The sequence below is a fragment of the Rousettus aegyptiacus genome, unplaced genomic scaffold (assembly GCF_014176215.1).
Source record: "Rousettus aegyptiacus isolate mRouAeg1 unplaced genomic scaffold, mRouAeg1.p scaffold_m13_p_7, whole genome shotgun sequence".
Taxonomy (NCBI): domain Eukaryota; kingdom Metazoa; phylum Chordata; class Mammalia; order Chiroptera; family Pteropodidae; genus Rousettus; species Rousettus aegyptiacus.
Window position 1 is genome coordinate 14,850,821 of NW_023416310.1, and position 18,514 is coordinate 14,869,334.

At 40.7% G+C, this 18,514-nt stretch overlaps 1 protein-coding gene across 1 annotated transcript; it reads right to left on the reverse strand.

Moving 5' to 3' along the window:
• Window positions 1-13: 13 nt before the first annotated feature.
• Window positions 14-17,597, reverse strand: PPM1G (protein phosphatase, Mg2+/Mn2+ dependent 1G). The gene is made up of 10 exons (XM_016129070.2): window positions 17,221-17,597; window positions 5,183-5,252; window positions 4,623-4,708; window positions 4,154-4,286; window positions 3,057-3,472; window positions 2,355-2,489; window positions 1,800-2,034; window positions 1,304-1,433; window positions 906-1,008; window positions 14-632 (listed from the first exon to the last, which is right to left on the reverse strand). Exons 1-10 carry the CDS (start codon window positions 17,338-17,340, stop codon window positions 426-428), a joined length of 1,635 nt encoding a protein of 544 aa, XP_015984556.1. The 5' UTR covers window positions 17,341-17,597; the 3' UTR covers window positions 14-425.
• Window positions 17,598-18,514: the final 917 nt, after the last annotated feature.

Sequence of the window (18,514 nt, forward strand, 5' to 3'; positions counted from 1 at the left end):
AGGACACCATGGGCACAATTAGGTTTTGGCCTTTAGTCTGAAAAAGTGTTGATTGAAAGTGTACAACAGAGAGCAGGTGCAAGCGGCCGGGGGCCATGGAGCCGCCAATAAAAAAGAATGTCCTTAAATAAAGTTCACAGAGTAAAAACCAGAACCGCCAGTCCTTCCCTCCAACACAACAGAGCACAGGCACAGAACCGGCGATGAGCCCCAAGGAGCAAGAAGGAAGGAGGCTGGGGAAGACAGCAGAGGCTCCCGGGTTGCTGTGTGGAGAGAGAGCCCTCTTTGGAATGGGCTGAGTAAAGCAACTCAGCTCCCCCTGCACACCTCACAACCACTGCTAAGGCTAAAAGAAAAAGACAAAACTCAGTCTCAGGTCCAGAGGGCTCAGAAAACAGTCTCGGTGGGCAGGGGTCTGGAAACCGCTAGTCCCGCTTAGCCTTCTTCTTGTTGTCACTGTTGCCATTTTCTTCAGCCCCCTCAGTAGAAAGCACCTCCTCCAGTTTCCGCTTGCCACTCTCTGGCTGAAGCTCTGCTGTATTTCGGGGCTTGAAGCAAATGATAATGCAGGTCATGTTGTCACACCCTGTACCATCCCCAGAAGTGTCTGGTGCCAGGCACTGATCCAGCAGCTACGAAAACAATGGGAGAGTACAGCTTCAGGGTTTGAACATATTTCTGGAAAACTAAAGTCCCACTAGAGGGCTGGCCCTGTCAGATAGGGTGGCAGAAAGAGGGAAATAGGCAACAGGTATCACTAAAGAGCCCATTTGCTAGTCCATGAGGCACAAAGATAAGGCCAGGAAATGAGAGAAGATGGAACTTTTCTAGTCAGGGTTTGGCAACTGGTCTTAAGAAAAGCTTGTCTGTGCAGACCACTCATTATCCTCTGTTCTGGGACTCACCTCTTCCACAATGGATGACAATAACCGAAGCTCCCCATTTTCATCACGCTGGCTGATCTTTGATTGAATAAAGTCTATAACTTCCTGGCTGCTCATCACATTCCTGGGCAAAAACAATAGTCAGAATTGTCTTTAGTCCCACCAAAGCAGAGCAAAGGAGTATAGACAGAGGTGACAACCTGGGCCAACGTGAACACCCACAGAGATTGTCCTTAGCTCTGCCTCAGGCTCGGGGCCTTGACACCAAGATATGTGCCTAGGTTCTAATCCTACAGCAGCTTGAGTAAAGGTGCTGAACGTAGCCTAGAGGAATGATAAAGCCAGCACAACTCAGAGGCCCACACGAGAAGCAATGCTGCAGAAAAAAGGAAAAGTTAAGGCATTCTGCTAGTGCTTACCAAATGCCATCACAGGCAATAACCATGAATTCATGGTCATCGGTGAGAGTCAGCACTTTGATGTCAGGAAGGGCTGAAATCATCTGTTCCTCAGGTGGCAAGTTCTTGTTTCTCTTATAGAAGTGGTCTCCTGAAGAAAAGAAATGGTTGATGAGTAGTTTGGGCACTTCCTACAGACTTGTGTTTGACACCTTGCCATTCATTTTCCTTCTTCACAAAGTTCCATAACTTAGTGGAATAGGGAACTGAGTTCTAGTTTTTCTAGTTCCAGCCTTGACTTTAGGTTGCTGAACCTTATATAAGTCATTAACCTGTCTTTTTCATCATCCAGAAATAACTATCTTACCTATCTCATAGTGACATTTAAGTGCAAAGGTAGTAAACAGAAAAGTACTCAGAAAGATACAAGGGCTATGAAGATTAAAGCTTGCCACTACATTGTTTGGAATAGCGAACAAGACCCCAGAAAACTTTCCCATAGTTTTCTGGCCCTTACCAATGGCTCTGGAGAGGTTGAGGCCCCCGTTGACTCGCCCATCCATGGTGACCTTGCCACCAGCATTCTTGATGCGTGCTAGCTCCACTTCATCCTCTGGTTTGTGGTCATAGGACATGTCTAAAGCTTTGCCAGCCTCAGATACCACACAGCGAGAGTCTCCTGCATTGGCTACAATCAACTGCTTCCCTCGTATCAGAGCCACCACTGCTGTTGTGCCACTGTCAGAGCCAGGCTTAAGAGGAAGAAAAAGCATCATGGGAGCTTCTGGACACAAGCTCCTCATGGGTGCTCCCCATGCTTTCTCCTCTGACTAGGACCACCAAGAAAGTGTCAACAAACAGGAGGAGCACAGATTTTAATCCTTCTTCAGACAACAGCATGCTTCTTCCCTTTTCTGAAAAAATTCTACCCAAAAGACCTTTGCAGAACCTCCCCATAACCATGACTTCAGTACGAAGATAACAAGGGGATCCCCACTCCCAAAATAAAAATCAGGGGATGCATACCTGTCTCTTGGTTTTTCTAAATTCACTGTTTCCCTTTCCCACACACCTCCTCTTTGCCTTCCATTCCAGGCACCATCATCTCCTCTTCTTCCTCATCCTCTTCAGCCTCCTCAGTGTCATCTTCATCTTCCTCATTCTCTGCCTCTTCACTGCTGTAGCCATCTTCTTCCTCACTGCATTCCTGCCAGAGGGATGATCCCAGGCCACTGAGACTGGGATGACCTCCTGCCTACCTCCTCTAACTCCTACTCAAAACAAGAGGCTCTGACTGAACACAGGTCCTCAAAACACTGAAAGATGCAACTATATGATCAGGACATAAAATCTGAGGGAGGAGAGAAAACTAGGATGGGTATAACTGATATCCTGAACTGGGCTCAGCAGTTACTATCAGGAAGCCTTGGGGAAGGCGAGGGCTATCAGCAAATAACACCTTCCAGGCAACATGACCAGAAAATAAGTTGCCAAGAAAACAACCAAATAACCAAAGTAACAACTACCATCCTCTTGTTCTCTCTCTAGGAGATAGACTCTGAAAGGCCAGAACTAGATCTATTTGTTAGTTTATCAACAAAGAAAGAAGAGGGCTAATGGCATCTGTGTTGGTGGAGATAAGGAATTCAAGAAAAGCTTAGTATATAGTGGGTCTTGGGGGATAATGTCAAAATAGAAGAGTCAAAAGCTATGGATGGCAACCAACGGGCCTTCTCTGCAACTTGAGCATCTATCTGCCTCCATAGGCCCTTACCTCGCTGTCTTCCTCTTCCTCCTCCGCCTCATCTGACTCATCCTCACTGTCCTCAAAGAACTTGGACTTAGCAACTCGAGGCAGCTTGTCGGAGGCTGAAGAGCAGGAAGGCCCAGCCTCACCAGTGGGAGTGCCAGGCTCACCACCTTGGCCTGCCTCTGTCCCACGTTCCGAGCTGGAGGAAAGGCCTGTGTGGGCCTTGGCTGTGGGGCCATTTTCCTCTGAAGAAGATTCCCTAGATGGGTCCTCAGATCCTGCCTCCCCATTGAGGCCCTGGGACCCTGGTTCCTCGCCTGTCCCAGCTCCAGATTTGCTGTGGGGAGCACCCTTGTGACAGTTCTGCCCGTAGCGTGTCAGCAGCTCTTCAATAGTCATGGTTGCCTCTTCATGCAGCAGTGCAGCTTCCTCATTGTCCACTGCAGGTAAGAGGCTAAATCAGCGCCCCCATGCCAGACTCCTCATGGGTTTAGTCCCTCTCACTACCTCTACTGCCCTTGAGCCTGAGTATCAACTTCCCCACCACTTCCTATTCTTAAGGCTCCTCTCACTTATCAAGTCTCAGAAAAACATGCCTTTGCTTCCTTCGTAAGTAACATCTGCCTCCATAAACTTTCTTTGGTCTTTGTCTTTCACCCACTTTAGTCAAAAGAACACCAATTACTATATTTTCCTTATCACCTCTCAATCTTTATTAGTAAGTTGGAACCTCTATGCTGGCTGAGGACCTAGGAAGCCCATAGTTTAGGCCTATGGCCCAGGCTTAATGACTGGCTGCTGGGGCTAATAACAGCTCTGGTCTTGAAAAAAGGTGGCATAAACATTAATAGGAATCAGAAAGACCCCATTACAATGACAAAATAAATAAATAAATAAATGCATATAAAAATGTTTACAACTACAGCACTAGGCACTCAACAAAGGTTAATTCTTTCTCCTTTCCATAACCAAATGTGGTGCTGGAGAACACAGGCTTATTTACGTGAGGACTCTCCAGGTTCCTAGGAAGTCATCCTCTCTTAGAATTTATATAGTAACATATACTGAAGAATAGTACTTTAAAATGTTTTCTCCCTCTCAAACAAGGGAGCCATACTCACCATCATCTTCATCAGCTACTTTTTCTTTTTCATCTTCATCCTCAGTGGGTCGCCCTGCAATCTGCGCTAGCTCCTTAATGACTTCCTCAGTGGTCAATTTGGCATCGATAGCCAAGAAGGCATCTTCCAAAGCCTGAATAAAAGCAAAATAGTATGATGCAAGTGCAGGAAAAAATACAGCAGGTATAAAATGAATTGCCTATATACGACTCTGCTCACAAGGTTCGGATGCAAACTAGGGTGTGATCCGCCATACTAGGAGACACTCATATATAAATAATAGTTAGGAGACCTGGGAATAACAAAACAGCTCTAAAAAGGCCCAAGTGGGAATAAACTCGTTTTAGGCAGAATACTTTAAGAAGAAATGCAGCAAGAAGCTATGTAGCAAAGAGATAGGAAAAGCCAAGGACTGGAAAACAAGGGAAAACCTACGGAAGTGAAAAATGAATATTGTGGGAAGACAGACCTTCTGTAGCTTGCCTTCTTTGTAGGCCTTCTGATCTTTGATGATATCAGGAAGATATTTGGCACAGTACAAGGCAACTTCCTCCCCTAGAAGAAAGGTAAGGTCACCTGGAGCACTGCTCCCCAAACACACAAAGTGATATAATATCCGTATGCCATATTGGAGTGAACTCTCAAGGGTTGAGATGAATATCTTAGCATAGCTCAGAGCTATTTGAAAGACAATGTTTAGGAAGTTGATTCAGAAAACAGACTTCACCATCACCTCTCTCAGGGTCATATTAATATATCTTTTGTCTTTTCTCATTTATACTAGTTTTCAGTGAAAAAGAAAAAAAAGATAAATCCAAGAGGCCTTCTTGGATTAAAACAAGGCCTGGTGAGATTATGAACCAATACATTGCGAAGGAAGAATGTCAGAATGGAGAAAAACAGTACCAGGCAAGAAATGATGACCTGAGGATCAGAACCTTGGAAAATAAAAGAACAAAGGACTTGTTCTTGCTGTTAAATCTGGAATTGGGGTGTTAGAATGTTACCGATATGATTTGCTAAAGTTACCTCCATGTCCATCATAGACAGAAAACATGGCTGTCTCACTGTCCAGCTCAGGAATACAGTTGTGAGCATCCTAGGAAAAAGAAGATCATAATTAGCACTTCTCAAGGTTAAAGAATAGTCTTTGTGCACCTCTGGTCATGAGGATCAAGTTCATACCTTAATCTCACTAACCCTTCCCTATGTGGCCTAAAAATAAGAAAGGAAGATGGAATAAGAAACTAAGAAAAGAAGTACAGGGGAGAGAAGAAAAGGAAAGAAAGGTCACTAGCTCTGCAGTCTAGCAGCCTTGGCCTAGGAGGAGGTCTCGGTCTCAGTCTAGATGGCAGAATGTTTGGCTGTTGGAACTCTAGACCTGATCCTTTTGGACTTGTGGCAACTATGGGAAGAACCAGAATAAACAATCTTTAAAGTCACTCCCAGATTCATTCCATGAATAGTGAACTTCAAGGAAGAAAATGTTATGGAAGGTAGCAAAATGAGACCGTGAGGCACTACCATCTGGAAAAATTTCTAGAATTCTAAGACTGCCTAAGTGAAAGCACTAGAAATTTGTACAGCTATATACATTTACACCCCGTCCTTCTCCCCCCATCAAAAAATCCCATCTATATAAATTATTCCCTTCTTCCTTCAAAGTTTTAACTCACATAAGAAGTTACCCTTAGGATAGGTGGAGGATATATTCACAAAAGAATATCTTCCCAACAAATAATGCTACTAAACTACACTGTGTTTAGGACTTATTAACTGGAATTTACGATACCCTATATAATCGGCCTGCCCATCTCCTACCCCCAAGCCAGAACTGAGATATCATTCCATCCTGATGGTACAGCACACTGAAGAGAGGTTTGCAACTGTTTTGCCACACCAAATTCTGGTTGGAAGGCTGGGCTTGACCAAATTTTTCTAATAACAAAACTCTGACACCCCAAACTAATATTCTAGGCTAAGCCATAGTTCAGCCAAGACTGTCAGATGCAGGTAAAAATGTGCCACAGCTGGCTCTGCCCTATCTTGGAAAATAATCCAACCTTCCTTTCAGGTACTTTCTACAAACAAAAAGTTTCTGTAAGTTAGTAGTTCTCCTTCCTCTTTTTGACATTAGGATTTTAAAATTTCTAATTTTATTAATAGTTAGAAAATGTGAGTACAATGGTTAAATTATCCCTGAAATAAGGCTATGCTTTCATTACACAAGTCTAGAAGATAAGTTATTTTAAGGTAGGAAGGAGAGCATTGAAAAATAACCAGTTCTATTTTTCCTTTTGATTGCTCCAAAAGTAATGGGCTTCCCTGGATGGCCCTTGATGGCCTATCTAAGGTCATCGCCAACTGCCACTTAGCCTCATCCCCAGGATCTAAGAGCACCACAGACCAAAGGTCACCTTGCCCCTCTTCCAAACACTTTACCACCAGCCACGATGGCCTCCCTCCCTTCTAAGTCAGGGTTTATTTTACTGGGTCTTCTTCTCTCACATCTCCACCTTCTTGCCTGTTTTTATAATCGTCTATTCCTCCAGCATCCTCTACCAGTAGTTCTCAGACTTTAATGTGCTTAAGAATTCATTTGTGGACATGATTCCATAGTGTAGTGGTTAGCATGTCTGCTTTACATGCAGAAGGTCCTGGGTTCGCATCCCAGTGGAACCACAGTCCATGGTCTATGGCCATGCCACCCTGAACAAGCCAGATGGCTGATCTTGGAAGTTAAACTGGGTCAGGCCTAGTTAGTACTTGGATGGGAGACCACCTAGGAAGACCAGGTGCTGTAAGCATAAATAATAATAATAATAATTCATTTGTTCATTCATTCATTCATTCATCAAAAATTCGAGTATTCATTATGTGCCATGATGAGTTCCGAGTACTTAGGATGAATATCGGTGAATAAAATAAAGACTCGTACTTCATAAAAAACATATTCTAATGAGGGATACACAAAATAAACACAATAAATAAGTAAATCATATAGAAAAAGTAGAACAAAGTAAGGCGGACTAGGATGGATTACAGAAAAGCAGTAGAACTGAAATGGCATGAGACAGTGTGGTATAGGCTTACTAAACCCATTAAGAAACTGTATCTCTTAAAAAAAAAAAAACAACAAAACTGTACCTCAGTTACTACCTAAGTCATGCTGTGTCTAATTAGCTTCAGTGTCATATTAGCACTAATATTAATCCTGTTGATTTTGTAGTATGGTTTGTTGGCATAATGTCCATCTTATATTTGTATACATTTAAATAACATTAAATTAAAATCATTTTAGTAAATATCATTGTTCCATAAATATTGCTTTCCTTTAAAAAAAATTTATGGCAGATCTCTAAGATATTATTATTAAATAAGGAAAGCCAAGTGCAGAGTCATATATTTAGTAAGCTGCCTTTTGTCTAAAAAGAGGAAACACAGGGATAGATATCTGCTTTTTCATACTATAATATAAGGATACACAGAAATGGGAGGGCATGAGGGTGCAAAGGGATGGACTGAACAATGGGAATGTTTAGCTTTTTCAAAAGTAAATTAAATGCTTTTAAAACATATAACTAAACTTTAAGAAACTGGCCCAACTAATTCTACTTTTTTGGTAGAGGATGAGGAATAGTCATCCTGTACACTCCTTTCTAGTGGAATAAGAGAATCAACTCGTCTCTCTCCATCCTTCAGTGCCACTCTAGATTACAGCTATCCCATCTGTTTTGAACCCACACCTTTATTCAAACCATCTTTTTGACTTCCTCATCTGTTTCTCACAAGAGTATGTGTGATCTTGAAGCAGAATATCTAGTGCCACAGTGAACATATGAAAAAATATTTAACTTCAACAGCATCAAAGAAATGCACATTAAAAACAAGAAAATATCCCTTTGTGCAAATTAGGATGAAAAAGATTAATAATATCCTGTGGTAGTAAGAGTGAAGTAAAAACCCATTCTCATATCGTTATCAACAGGCATATAAATTAGTACAGCTTTCCTAGAAGGCAGTTTGGTAAGATTTATCGAAATTTTAAATGTCCATGTCCTTTAACCTAAGTAATTCCACCTCTAAGTTTATTTTATGGAAGTAATAAGGGTATAAAGATATGTATAATAATGTTCATTACAGTATTATTTATAATAAAACAATTATAGCCATCTAAATTTCCACAAATAGATTAGATTACAAATGGTATATCCCTCCTCCAATGGAATATATGCAGCTGTTAGAAATGATGAATATGTGTTAGTTTGGAAATAAGTTCACAATATATTAAGTAATAAAAAGAAAAAAAAGTAACTGTATGAATATGCTAGAGGTCTGGAAGATCATATATCCATCTTACTGGAGAGTGAGATTTGGGTAATAGTTACTTGCTACTTTTCTACATTTTTTATTTTTGTACAATAAGCCATATTGTTCCATTCTAAATAATAATGACAACAAAACAAACCTATTGGCCTTGACTTGCCATGCTGCCATATAACTCACAATCTCTGGCCAGCTATCTCTTGATGTGCCTTGATTTTATGCTTTTTAATAGAATAAGACTATCTACATAGCCCACAACGTCACAGGATGATTGTGAGGATGATGCTAAACATGTAAAGGTGCTTCATAAATTGGAATTTAACATATAAATATATGTTCTCTGAAATTTAGCATCTGGCTCACATTTTTCTTCTCTATCCTTATTCTCAAAGAGGAACGCGCACCATAAAGATTCATCTTATGCCTTGAGGTCTCGGGCCCTAGAACTACCCCACATTTCCTTCTCCCCCACTTCTTGGTGAGGCTTTGAATCTATACTATCAATTGTAACTTCTCTTTCTCTAAGCACTTCAATTTTCCCCTTTACCTCTTTGTTAATAGCCTCCTTACCTTTTGCCTGTCTTTCTTTCTCCTTGTCCCTTTTTGAGCCAGAGCCAAGTATTTCAACACAGTCTCTGATCAATCTAGAAAACCTCATCCAACCTTGTATAACCCGACCAACTGCTTTCTTTACCCCTAAATCAGAGCCACTAAGTACTGTAGTCATAAGATGTCATGAAATCATGTTGACTGTGGCCACTACTTCCATTTCGCATTTCTCTGTATTCTCCACTGACTCTTAAATATATTAACCACAGTCATGACTCTTAAATATATTAACCACAGTCATAAATCTTTCCCACACTGTTCAAATTATCAATGATATTCCCCTGTCACTCTTAGCAGATGAGCTAACCTTTCTTTACTTAGATCAAGGTCATACATAGTTCAAGAACTATCTCATCTTCCCTATTCTACCTCAAAATTTCTCCAGCTTTAATCTCTGCTTCACTTCTGCCTTGAAAATAGCATGTCTCCTCTACAGATTAACATTTCCTCTTAAATTCCTAATCTTCAAACCCTTTTTCTTCAAGATTTTACTTTACAGAGCAGGCAATAACCCTAATAGCAATCCAAATAACTATTTTTCAGGCTTCATTCTCTCCAGCCATTGTATATAATCAAATAGAACAAACCATGTCAGCTTTCTTGAAAGTTCTTTTGGGTACTGTGAAGAACTATAGTTCTATACTTCCAATTACCTGTTTCTATTGGATGTTCCTTCACCTCCAATTTAACATACACAAAGAGGAACTCAACAGTCTCCAAAAAAATCAGAGCTTCCCCCACAGGTTTCATTCCTGTTAATGGAATCTTAACTCTCCCAAGGCAACACCTACTACAGGTCCTCCTTGACTTCCTGGCTATCTTCCACTGTCCATTAATGAGTCCTGAAGAGTTTTCCTTAATAACTCTGTTCCTGGACTACTTTACTCTTAATAGTTTTTTTTTAACTCCTCTACTCTACTCTCTCTTTGACTCTTGTAATCCAGCTGCCAAATTCATCTTCCTAATATAACATTTTATTGCTAGAACCTTCAATGGATTCTACTGCATATAAGACTGATTCCACACAATTTACTGGAAATTTAAGGCACTCAATCATCATTCTCACTCATCTCTATAACCTAATCTCTTGGCTCTCTTAACCATTCCCCAAAATAAACTACTCCACTCTTGACACTGACCACTCCAGCCCGGCATAGTAAGCAGGTCTGCCTTAGAATCTTTCCTCCTAATACATGTTACTCTCTTATTATCCTCATTTGTCTGTTACACTATTTCCTTAAGGTCTGTTAGTCTCACCACCTCCAAGAGATCTTTCTCAATCATACCAATACTCTATGATCATTCCCCCCTCTAACCTTTTAATGTTTACTGCCTCTACCAATAATGTGGCAATCAGTATGTGCTATCCTGCATTGCTATCCAACATTCCATGGGGGAAAAGAGAATCCTAGGTCCAAAACTGTATTGTAAACTATCACGAAAGCAAAGACCATCTTAAATTTCTTTATAACTCTGGGGCCTATCAGTATGCTCTGCAACACAGCAGGACTTCCATGTGTGCATATATAATGGTGAGTTCTCAGATGCCTCAGGACAAATACCTTATGGATACATCCTCCTTCATTCTTTCATTTCCTACTCCAAACCCAGAGATGTATCATAACACAATAACCATTGAGATGGTCTGGAAGAGATGACTCAGCATACATAGGTCACCTGAGCCAGGGCTCTTAGGCTTTGCCTTACTAATTCATATATCACACAGACCCTTCTGGCATTCTAGAGAATCAGTGGATCTTTATTAATAAATCTGGTTATCCTCCTGATGTTAATCTCCTAAGGTTATAAATATATCCAAAACATTCCTGTATCACTAGATCAATCATCTGAATTTATGACACATAATCTAAATCTTTACACATCAAGATGAAAAAATTTGAAGGTGGTTGGGAAGGGAATTATGTTTTGGTATTACTATCTGACTTTTAAAATTATCTGTATGTGTTATCACTGTGCTATAGACTAAATGTTTTGCTTCCCCTAAAATTCAGATGTTGAAAATCCCCAGTGTGATAGTATTGGGAGGTGGAGCCTTTGAGAGGTCATGAGGGAAAAGTCCTCATGAATGAGATTAGTGCCCTTATAAAAGAGGCCCCAAAGTGCTCCCTTGTCTTATGAAGACACAGATAGAAGGCAGCCATCTATGAAACAGGAAGTGGGCCCTCATCAGACACCCTGATCTTGGACTTCTCATCAGTGTCTCAAAGAGATATTTGTATACACATGTTCATAGCCAAAAGGTAGAAACAACCAAAGAGTCCATCAACATATGAACAAAATGTGATATATATACACGAAAGTATTAGTCATCCTTAAAAAGTAAAGAAATTCTGACACATGCTATAACATGAATGAATCTTGAAGATATTATGCTAATTGAAATAAGCTAGTCACAAAAAGACAATTCTGTCTTTATATGAGGAGAGTTTATATGAGGATTATGGTTCAACATCTGAACTTTAGGAGGATGCAAAACATTCCATCTATAGCACAGTGGTAATACATTCATAATATTTTAAAAGTCAGATAGTAATACCAAAACATAATTTCTTTTCCAACTACCTAGAGTAGTCAAATTCATAGAGACAAAGTAGAAGAGTGGTTGTCGGGGCTAGGGGCAGGTGGAATGGGGAGGTGTTGAATGGGTATGGAGTTTCAGTTTTGCAAGATATAAGAGCTCTGGTGATTGGTTGTACAACAATGTGAATGTACTTAAGACTACTGAAGTACACATTTAAAAATAGTTGCGATGGTAAATTTTATGTTATGTGTATTTCACTACACACACACACACAAACACAAAAAACTTCCCACAAAGAAAAGCTCAGTCTCGGATAGCCTCACTGTTGAATTCTACCAAATATTTAAAAAACTAATACTAATTCTTCATAAAATCTTTTAAAATATAGAAGAGGCAATACTTTCCAACACATTCTATGAGGCCAGTATTATCCTAATACCAAAACCAGGCAAGCACAAGAAAACTACAGACTTAATAATATTAAAGCAGTAATACTCCTCAATTGATCTACAGATTAGCACAACCCCTATCAAAATCCCAGGTGCCTTTTGTACAGAAGTTGACAAGTTGATCCTAAAGTCCATATGGAAATGCAAGGGACCCAGAAAAGGTACAAGAAAAAGAACAAAGTTGGAAATCACACTTTCTGACTTGAAAACTTACCACAAAGCTATAATAACCAAAACAATGTGGTACTGGTATAACAACAGGTACACAGATCAATGAATGGAATTAAGAGTCCAGAAATAAATATCCTATTTGTGGTCAATGGATCTTCAATAATGATGCTAAGGGAATTTAATGAGGGGAAAAAAATAGGCTTTTTAACAAATAATGCCGGGACGACTAGATATCCATGTCAAAGTATGAAGTTGGATCCCTCCCTTACTCCATATACAAAAACATAACTCAAAATGGATCGCAGACCTAAATGTAAAAGCTAAAACTATAAAGCTCTTAATAGATAAACTGGATTTCAAAATTAAAAACTTTTTTGTGCTTCAAAGAACACCAACAAGAAAACAGAAAGGTAGTGTTGGAGACAAATATTTGCAAATCCTATCTGATAAGGGACTTGCATCCAAAATATAGAAAGAACTCTTACATCTCAGAAAAAGATAACTCAATTAAAAATGGATGAAGAATCTTGAGACATTTCTCCAAATATATATAAATGGCCAATAACCACAAGAAAAGATGCTCAAACATCATAAGCCATGAGGGTAAAACAATCAAAACTACGAGATACCATTTCACCTATACTAGAATGGCTATAATAAAAAGATAGACAATAACAAGTGTAGGGAGGATATGGAGAAATTTACATCCTCATATAATGCTGGTTGGAATGTAAAATGGTGCAACCACTTTCGAAAAGTTAGGCATTTTCTCCAAATGTTAAACGTGGAGTTATTATATGACCCAGCAATTCTCCAAATGTTAAACGTGGAGTTATTACATGACCCGGCAATTCTACTCCTAGGTGTTTACTCAAGAGAAATAAAACTTACTTCCACACAAAATTTTGCACATGAATTTCGTAACATCATTATTCATAATAGTCAAAACATGGCAATCTAAACATCCACCAACTGATGGACAAACAAAATGGCCATAAAATGGAATATTCAGCCATTAAAATGAATAAAGTACCAATTAAGAAAACAACATGAATGACTCTTAAAAATATCACATTTAGAAAAGCAGCCAGACATAAAAAGTGACATACTTATGATTCCATTTATATGAAATGTTCAGAATAGGCAAATCCATAGAGACATAATATAAATTGCCAGGATTTAGAGGAGGGGAGCTAGGTAGTGACTTGGTAATGGTTACAAGATTTCTTTTTGAGGTTATGAAAATTGACAGAGGTGATGACTACAGAATTCTGAATATATTGACCATTGACATGTATACTCTACATGTATATGGTAAGTTATATCACAAAGGTGTTTAAAAAGTGACTTGTATATATATTTTCAAATATTATATATGATTGATATATTCCATCTTTGAACTAGATGTACAGAGAAACAGAAAACGACTCCTTCCAGAATCAGTACTGAGTCTACATCATGCCATTAAACATCAGCGATAAAAACATCAGTGATGTTTTAAGTTCAGTTCTAAAGATCTGTGCTTCCCAGAAGGCATAATTTTAACAGCAGCTTAAAATAGGAAGAGCTATTGATCAAATTTGATAAATATCTACACTCGAATTCAAGTCCTTACCTCTCAAAGTACAATTCCAAGATGATAATCCAACAGAGGATCACGGGTGGAGAAGAAATTGCTAGGGGACTAGGCAATAGAAATAATTTATGTAAAATATTCTTGAAATCTTAAGGAATAAATTCTGATTGTACCTCAAGCCAGTTGTTTGAGAACTTATAAATGCACAGTACGGTAGCAAACAATTTCTCCATATTCATGAGCATATCTTTGGTATCATTTCATACTATCTTTGAATTGTGAAGAGGCACTGCATGCTAATCAAATAAAAAGAATGCCCTTTTATAAATGTTGTTTAACTGTATCCTAGACAAAGGAGTTTTGACCTGGTTCACTAAGCTACAGAGATGAGACACTAATCTGAGGATCAGACATAAATGCTCTTTATCCTCAGATGCCCTCTCTCAAGTGGAACCCCACAGAATGCTTGAGGTAGCTCATTTTATATTTTTCTCCATTAATAGAATGATTGAAACTGTCATGCAGATATCTTAAGAATTTTCTGCTAAACATTATCTACATTCAATTCTTTATGGCCATTAATAACCCAGCTTCTATATGGCAGTGAACAGTTAGCCTAATCAAGATTATACTCTAGAGGTATTGATACTGCCTTTAAAAAAACGGCAAATATAATTTATAGAATTTTTTAAGACAATCCTAACTTTCCATAGAAAGCAATTTTGTCACTTCCAAAGAACCTCACAACCAAAAAAGGTAAGTACCTTTGTCCCTTTAAGACTACATCAATAGCTTCTCGGCCTTTGGCTAAGATCAAGTGAAGACTACATCAATAAAAACTGTTTTCAAACAGTTGGACTTCTCATTAGCCAACAAAAACTCAGAACCTTTCCAAATATATTTCTCAAGCACCCTTCCACAACCTACCTCTTAACCCCCCAAATACATACCTCAACCAGCTTGAGGGTTCCTCCAAACCATGGAGAAGGAAGAAAGGAAGGGAACATCAACTGTAGTATTTTGATTACCCCTCCTCAAAACACCCTGGTTCCACAGCAACAGGGGCTGGAGAGAGGCAGAAAGTATAAAATGCCAGCTATTGATAGTTGCCATCCTTGCCTCAAGAAAAGGGGTAAAATAGTACTAAGGCTGAATCAATGCATCATCAGGATTTTAGCAACCTTTATAGTGTGTATTGGTATGATAAACTTACCTCAACTGAATCATTAGGACCAAGCAAATTAGGTCAATAGATTTAATTGGTGGAATTAAACCCTAAAGGTTAAGAGGAACAGAAGCACACTTTGTGAACAGATAAGATTACTCGAGAGCCTAGAAGTCATAATTATTTTCTTGCCATACCAAAGAAACTAAGTTATACTTTGGGGAGAAAGGAAACAAAGCCAGAAGGAAAAATACTTCGGAAGCAGAAAAGGATTCCCAAAACAGGATCTCAAGAGGATTTGTTTAAGTACATTTAACTGTTCAAAGGTAAATTCAGAAACAGAATAGAGGGAAGATTTTAACACCCTGAGCGGTTACCTCTCAGGAGGAAGATTAGTTTTTAAGAAATAGTCTAGCAAGGCCTCTAAAACTCAAACAGCATCTAATGAAAAAAGTCATTTTCTAATAACCACAGGAGAAATAAAGGGAAATGCCCTGCATATAAGAAAGCAAACGGCACAGAATCACTGGGCAAATGACTTGGAAAACTGAATATCCAAGCAACTCAACTGATAAAACTAGAAAGAAGAGTACTAAAGAGATGGGAAAACCACAGCAGAGAGGAAAATGGAAAATAGAGAATGAGAAATCTGAAGGAAAAGCCTTACTGTGAGATGAGACAGTCAAATCTTACATTAACAGAAAATGCCATAGAAATGGAACCTCCAAACTACCAACTAACCCAAACCCCAGCCTAGCATGTTTTCCTTTTGAAACTATATCCGGATATTTCTAACAGCTAATAACATTTACTGACTATTCAGTTAAGCTCGATACTGTGCACCACAATGACATATGAATACTATACTTCATGTTGACACAGATGATAAATGTCCAGTGTCTTGATTTCATCCTACAGATTATCTGCACCAAAACGTAAGTGTCCTAACTTTTCTAGGCCTCGAATTCTGAGCTGTAAAATGTGGAAGCCAAACTAGCCCAGATAAGCTACAGGATCCCCTCCTATCTTGAAACTTACACGTAATGATAGAACTGTTTTAAAAGTCTGCTGTGGGTATAAAATTTGAGTCTGAGAACAAACCTTTTAAGTTTATACTGTCATTCCAGAGCTAACCACAGGGAGGAGCATAAGATTTGAAGAAATTCCCAAGGGAGACAGTATTTGGCTGTTACCTGAAGCCCACCCAGTAAGTGGATAAATCCTCAATCCCAGACATAAGTAGAGCATTTCTCTGGCCCCTCTGCCTAGATCAAACAATACTCTTCACAAAGGCACATCTTACACATGTGTTTCTCCCTTTCCTTCTAGCATAGTTTTCCCTGTTCTCCTTTGTAGTTTCACATCCATTTTGTCCAATAGTACTCCTTTTTATCCACTTTTTCCTTTTCCCCATTTACCCAGAGTGAAGTTTTCTAGAAGGAAAAAATCACTTTTCTGTCAATTAAGACAAAAAATATCGAAATTATTGATAATTAAGGAAACTATAAACTACAACAAGCACAAGCAAATGACAATTACTAAGTTTTCAAAAAATCCCGAGGAAAAATATCAAGCATAATTTTTTGAAAACAGGAAAAATACTGACACATTTAAGTTTTCCAAAAGCCGTAAAGGGCCCTGAAGAGATTACAAGTAATTCTTGGAGGTCAGGTTCAGCCTCTGCAATTAACATGGCCAGGCAACTAGGTGTTCAGAACTTGAAATGGACTATTTACCCGGCTCCATTCCCTGTCAAACTCTTCGCCCAAATAGGTCTCTCACATATTTAAAATTAAAAAAAAAAAAATTTTTTTTTGAAGTAGTCATTCACATCTATCGCTCTTCCTTGCAAAAGTAAATAAATATAAAATACTCCTTTTCATTTTTACTTCCACATTAAACCTCACACCGTTTGCCTGGAGGGCTGTGCTGGCACGAGAGGATGGCGCGAAGGCACGGGGAGAGGGCGGTCAGTGGGCGGAAGGTGCTTCTCCCCACATGGCCAAAACCTCGCGGCCAAGCTGGCACCGGCACACGGTCCCCCAGCACCGGGAGCTCTCTCTCACCCACGGGCCCGCTCTCGGTGCCGTCCCCCGCCCCCCAAACTGCTGCTGGGGCCGCAGGCTCTTCCTTCGGACCCTTCCCCGGTGATGACCCCATCCCCCAGTTCCCTTTCTCCAACGGGTTCCCGCCCTACAGCGGCCAGCCTGTGGGCCCCTCCCGCCTCACCTCCATGGAGACACGCCAGCCTTGCATGGCGGAGAAGCCGTAGGGTAGCGGCAAGCGCGGTGCGCCTACCCCGTCCCCAGAGCACTTCACCGTGTTGGGCTGGGAAAGGTAGGCACCCATGGCGGCAGCTGGCCGGCGGCCTCAAGGGTAAGTTGAGCGAGGCGCGACCCGTGCCGGCGCCGAAGCCGGGAGCCCCGGGGACGCGCGTAGCAAGAGCTGGCTCGGCGGCGCGGCGACGCAAGGTGCCGGTGAAAGGCGCGAGGCCGGCCAGGAGGCGGTAACGGGACAGGAGCAGAGAGGGAGCGGAAGCGGAAACGGCGCCGCTCCAGACCCCGCCCGGCCGCCGCGGCGCGGCGCGGCGCTCGGGGCAGTCATTTCCTTAGCAACTCGCCCCGCCCGCGCGGACAACGGCCGGCCCAACGGCCGCTGTCGCGAGACCGGCGTGGCCACGCCCACCAACGGCTGCCGCCGGCCTCTCGCGGCCCCACGGGCTGCTGAGCTCGTGTAGGTGTTCCCTGCCGTCGCCGGTCTTTGCCCCTCTGCCCCGGCTTCTCGCGTGGTTGTCTGAAGCTCATTTTTGTGGTGGCGCTTCCGGTCCATCCTCCAGTGTGTCAGTTCCCTCTTTTCCCCACCGCACTCTCAGGCTCCGCAAACCCCCGTCCGATTCGATTCAGTTCAAATGGGCTCGTGAGCGCACAGAGTACCTGACCAGGCTTTATGAAGCCTATACGAGTAGAATGTGGGAGAGTCTTATCCGGCAAAAGAAAATAAAAACCTCTGTTTGTGATATCATTCGAGTTAAAATAGTGCAGAAATGTTTGTCACCTTTTATACTGGTGGGAAGAAACGAGAGGATGACGCTCTGTTGCTTGAGTTCTCAGGCTGCCCCAGGAGTGCATTATGTTGGAAAAGAAGGGAATAATGTGAGGTTACAGGGGTGAGGAAAGACTAAACTGCATTTGCGAAGATTTTTGAGGAAGCTGGCTGGCCTCGTTGGAAAGTAATTTTAAGTAGTATATTAGGATAGAAATGGTCATAAGTGCTAAAATGGGTGATTTAGACTTCACTTATCCTGGTGTAGCATTTTAGGACTGTTAATCTAGTTTTTGTGTGCAATGTAGATTGGGAGGAGAAGGTCTGGAGAATAATTTGTTAAAGGGCTCATAAGCATAAAGTGAGAAGGGCTGGGACTAGGGTGGTGGCAGTGGGAATAGAGATGAACGACTTACACAATTAGAAATCGACAGGATTTGGCAATAGATTGGATTCGGGGAATGGAAGGGGAAGGAAACGT

Excerpts from the sequence above, each read along its gene's own strand:
- PPM1G (XM_016129070.2), bottom strand. The coding sequence starts at position 17,340 with ATGGGTGCCTACCTTTCCCAGCCCAACACGGTGAAGTGCTCTGGGGAC. Across the intron at positions 2,490-3,056 it reads AGGAAGAGGAAGACAGCGAG|GAATGCAGTGAGGAAGAAGA; the intron begins GTAAGGGCCTAT and ends TCCCTCTGGCAG. Across the intron at positions 2,035-2,354 it reads GAATGGAAGGCAAAGAGGAG|CCTGGCTCTGACAGTGGCAC; the intron begins GTGTGTGGGAAA and ends CTTCCTCTTAAG.